This window comes from Pygoscelis adeliae, unplaced genomic scaffold (genome assembly GCF_000699105.1).
Source record: "Pygoscelis adeliae isolate BGI_AS28 unplaced genomic scaffold, ASM69910v1 Scaffold531, whole genome shotgun sequence".
Classification (NCBI taxonomy): Eukaryota; Metazoa; Chordata; class Aves; order Sphenisciformes; family Spheniscidae; genus Pygoscelis; species Pygoscelis adeliae.
In genome coordinates, this window is record NW_008824116.1 from 166432 (window position 1) to 171057 (window position 4626).

At 59.6% G+C, this 4626-nt stretch overlaps 1 protein-coding gene across 1 annotated transcript in view; it reads left to right on the plus strand.

Moving 5' to 3' along the window:
- The window catches only part of SARM1 (sterile alpha and TIR motif containing 1), a 7045-nt gene that overhangs the window by 828 nt on the left and 1591 nt on the right, over positions 1-4626 (plus strand). The window contains exons 2-7 of the mRNA XM_009334304.1: positions 548-687; positions 2393-3011; positions 3190-3402; positions 3528-3619; positions 4134-4369; positions 4488-4581. Coding sequence (XP_009332579.1) covers positions 548-687; positions 2393-3011; positions 3190-3402; positions 3528-3619; positions 4134-4369; positions 4488-4581 — 1394 coding nt within the window. The remainder of the gene's footprint in view (positions 1-547; positions 688-2392; positions 3012-3189; positions 3403-3527; positions 3620-4133; positions 4370-4487; positions 4582-4626) is intronic.

Below are 4626 nucleotides of genomic sequence, written 5' to 3' on the forward strand. Positions count from 1 at the left end.
CCCAGCTCATGGGATGCTGGTGAGGATCGGGGTGTTCTCATGAGCCACCCTCAGCCTGGGGCCACCCAGATGTGCCCAAGACACCCTTTGTGGTTGAGCTGGGTCAGTTTGGCTGGCCCAGAGCATCTGACCCCCCAGGACGAGACACAATTCCCCCTTAGCCATAACTGCAGCAGGAGGAGGAGGATGAAGCTGGTTCCCAGAGACTTTCTGCTGCTGACCAGGGCTGGAATGAGGCCATAAGGAGGGGGCCGGCCAGCTGGCGGCCCTCGGAGCCCCCCAGCCCGTGGCCCCTAGCTCAGAGGCTGGAGACACTCGTGCTGCGCCCCAGGACAGGTGAGAGGTGTTGGGCTGGCTCTGCCAAAGCGTCCTCACACGTGGGGTGGGAGCGTGTGTGTCTGTGTGTGTGTATGAGCACATGCATGAGGGTGCACGTGCACACGTGGCACACCCCACACATCTAAATGTACAGCGGTGCTGATGCAGCGCCCGCACGCAGCTCGCCCTTCAAACACCATGAGCGCACTCCTGCAAGGTCCCCCGACAGGCAAAACTCTCCGCTCTGCCCCGTGTCTGGTTCAGCATGTCCCGGCAGCACCGCCTGCGGTGTGACGATCCCAGAGAGGAGCCGTATACCTGCCGCGGGCTGGGTCAGGATCAGGCCTTTCTCTCCCGGGACCCCGCAAGGCAAACACGGGGGCTCTGCCAGCTCCGCTCTCCCTCGGTGCGTCCCAGCCCAGCCGGCCCCAGCCAGGGCTTCGGGCGCGTGTGGAGGAAGCCTGGCCAAAGTTTACGGTCTTGCTCCAGCTTCACGGGCGATGTGTCTTGCTGTAAGGTTGTGGACTCGCAGCCTGGGCCTCACTGCACACACTGGCAGGCAAAAAGAAGCAACAGCTAAATCAGGAAATCCATTAGAGTGGAATTAATCCTAGGAAACATCACTGGCACGGTCTGAATTCAGCACTTAGCTTCCTGGCAAGAGAAAGCAGCTGCTGGAGTCACCGTCTCTGCTCCAGGAGCAGTTCATGGGCCAGGGTCTTGGAGCAGCCATGTGCCCCCAGCCCCTCGCTCCCTGCAGCCTGACCCACCATCGACCTCCGAGTGATGGCAGGGAGGCGTAGGCTCCCCCCCTGGGTCCAAGCCTCTGGCTTAGAGACCTCTCCCAGCATCCGTGCGCAGAAGCAGCCGTGCTTAGCCGGGAGCTGGACCAGTCCTGGCTCCATCCCACAGCTGCGGGGAGTCGGGGACCTGGCGGGGCTGTGTGTGTCATCCGGCTCCGTGGCTGAGTCCGGGCTCGGAGCCAGTCCCAGGCTGAGGGTTGTTTTTTTTTTTTCCAGAGCTCTCCACAGCGTTTGCTGCCAAACCTACCCCAAGGTCAGCGTGAGCCATGCGGGCCACAGGCTTCCCAGAAATGCTCTTCCCGCAGAGAGGCTGGCGTGCCTTCACCCCCACCATCGCTGGGGGCCCAAACGCGCCACTGCCCTCATGAGCAAGCATGGCGTGGGGCATCCACGCCAGCGCTTGCGCCTTGTGAACGGAGCAGCTCCATCACGGCACCAAACAGGTCATTTCTAAGGGCAGAGATGGAGCTGCCCCCTCGACCCAGGCAAGCTCATGCGAGGGCAGCCAAGAGCCCGTGATTTTCCCCTTCCTCACTCTATGCTTTTAGGGCACAGCCCCATTCAAGTGTCATTTTAAGACCATCCTCGCAGCACGGGGCTCTCAAGGGCAGCCATGGCCGAGCAGCAGCTGGTGGCCCTCGGCCACCTGCCCCCAGGCTCTTGCTGTCCCCTTCTAGGAGAGTGCAGGATTGAGGAAATACACAGCTTTCCTCCAAGCTGCCTCCACGCTGCCATCCCAGGACAGGCAGATCCCCGTCTCTCGCACGCCCCCATGACCAGTTCTGCGTGGCTGCTCAGCCAGGTGTGAAACCCCTGTCCTGGGCTTGGCACCGGTCTGGAAGGCAGCAAGAGGACAGCACTGCTTAGGGACAAACGAGTTTTCACCCCCGAACACGAAGCAGCTCACACACACACACACAGCAAAACTGACTAAGCAGATCTATTTCCAGCCTGGCATTAGGCTACCCTGCGCTGTACGTCCCACCTCGAGCACGAGAGCCTATGCGTGGTGGTCCTGGGCTATGCACCCCATGTCCTGTCCCATCACAAGCTCTTCCATCAGACCCAGACAGGATCTTCCAACACCAGCCTGTTGCATCTCACTGCATCGCAGCCTGACAGCGTATCTGGCAGCTGTGTCCCACAGGGAAACATCTGGCTGTCATGGGGCAAACGCCACCGAAGCACGGGGGAGTTCACACGCCAGTCACTGTTCCCACTCCCTGCACGACCATCTGCCCCTCACCTGCCTGTGCCTCTCCTTCCTGCAGGGATCGGATCGCTCGGATCGGTCTGGGAGTGATTCTGAACTTAGCCAAGGAGCGAGATGTTCCCCAGCTGGCACAGAGCGTCTCTGGTATCCTGGAGCACATGTTCAAACACACCGAGGAGACCTGTTTCCAGCTCATCTCTGATGGAGGCCTGGATGCTATCCTCTACTGGTGCCGCTGGACGGACCCCATCGTGCTGCGGCACTGCGCCATGGCCTTGGCCAACTGTGCCATGTACGGAGGGCAGGCCAACCAGCGCCTGATGATCGAGAAGAGGACAGCGGAGTGGCTTTTCCCACTGGTGTTTTCAAGAGACGATGAACTAATCCGCCTGCACGCGTGCCTGGCCATCACGGTGCTGGCCACCAACAAAGAAATCGAGAAGGAGGTGGAGCGCTCGGGGACGCTGGCTCTGGTGGAGCCGTTCATCGCCTCACTGGATCCGGAGCAGTTCGCCTGTGAGATGCTGGGCAGCAGTGACAACAGCCAGGGGAGGACGGCAGACGACCTGCAGCGGCTGGTACCCTTGCTGGACAGCTCGCGTCTGGAAGCACAGTGCATCGCCGCCTTCTACCTCTGCACGGAGGCTGCCATCAAAACCAGGCAGAAGAAAACAAAGGTAAAGGGTAGGTTGGCCTGAAGGAAGGAGATGCAAAAGGGAAGTGTTGCCACAACTGCATCTTGGTGTCTTTTGCTCCTCTATGAGCTCACCAAGTACCCTGGTCCTCAGCTGGCCTGGCACAGGTTGTGGGGAGGAGGAGGGAAAGCAGTGATGTCTCCTCCCTTTGTGTCCCCAGATTTTCAGCGAGACTGGGGCTACGCAGAGCCTGAAGAGGGTAGTGTGCTACTCCACCAGCAGCACCACCTCCTCTCTGGCCAAAAAGGTGCTGCGCATGATAGGGGAGGAGGTTCCTCGGCGCATCCTGCCCACAGTTCCCAACTGGAAGCCCTGCGAGGTGCAGACGTGGCTGCAGCAGATCGGATTCAACAAATACTGCCAGAGCTTCCTGGTAGGGCTGCGTGCCGGGGGAGGGACACCTGGATGGGCCCTTTTGTCCCATCTTGCAGCAGAGGTGTAAGCATCTCACCCGACAGCTTTTCCTGGGACCTTTCCAGCCTGGATTTCTCTTGGCAGGACCACCAGGTGGATGGGGACATTCTCCTGAGGCTGACAGAGGAGGAGCTGCAGGAGGATTTGGGGATGGACTCCAGCATCACTCGGAAAAGGTAGGACCGCCACCAGGGCACGCTGGCCTCCCTCATGCTCATCACCACAGTGGCAGAGCCAGGGAAAAGGCCTGTGCCTTTCCCTTCTTGCAAAGACAAGAACAGGATCCTCAAAACGCAAAACCTGGACTGCCGGGGCTTTTCCAGTGCAGTATGCAGTCCCAGAGGGATTCCTGCAATGGGACCAATGCACGGGAGAGGTGTGGGATGGGGAGAGACCACCTATGGCACAGGGGAGGTGGGATCCTGCAAGTTACCCAGAAAGATGGGAACTTACGTGAGCTTCTCCTCCCTTAGCTGAGCTCCTCATACCTCTGTGTCCTGAGGACCAACACTGCTGCAAGTCATGCAGCTGTTCTTCTCTTTTTCTGTTCCTTTAGCTCATTCTTCACCATGGCATGTAGCTGCACTCTCTCCTGTGCAGATAAAAGATGTGCTACCAAATGTCTCTAGGTCCTGCCTGGTCCAGCAGCCTCCCCTCCCCACTCCACGCTGTCACTTGTTTCTCTGCCAGGTTTTTCCGGGAGCTGACAGAGCTGAAGACCTTTGCAAACTATTCCACCTGCGACCGCAGCAACCTGGCCGACTGGCTGGGCGGCATCGACCCCAGGTTTCGTCAGTACACGTACAACCTGCTGACCTGCGGCATCAACCGCAACTTCTTGCACCGGGTGACGGAGCAGCAGCTGCAGGAGGACTGCCACATCAACACGGGCTTCCACCGCGTCCGCATCCTCACTGCTGCAAGGGGTGGGGGTCCCGCTGCTGCTCGCTGCGCCGGAGCAGGCGGGTGGGGGCGAGTGTCAAGGGTTGTTTGGGACGAGCTGTTGGGTATTTTTAATTTTTGGTTGCTGTTTGCTCTGCCTAGAAATGCTTCACTCCCCTATAACGCTGCAAACTGCATCCAATGGGACTGATGTATTTATCAGCTACCGGAGGAGCACCGGGTCGCAGCTGGCCAGGTGAGTCCTGCAGGCAACGATATGGTGCCGGGCTGGAGCCCAGAG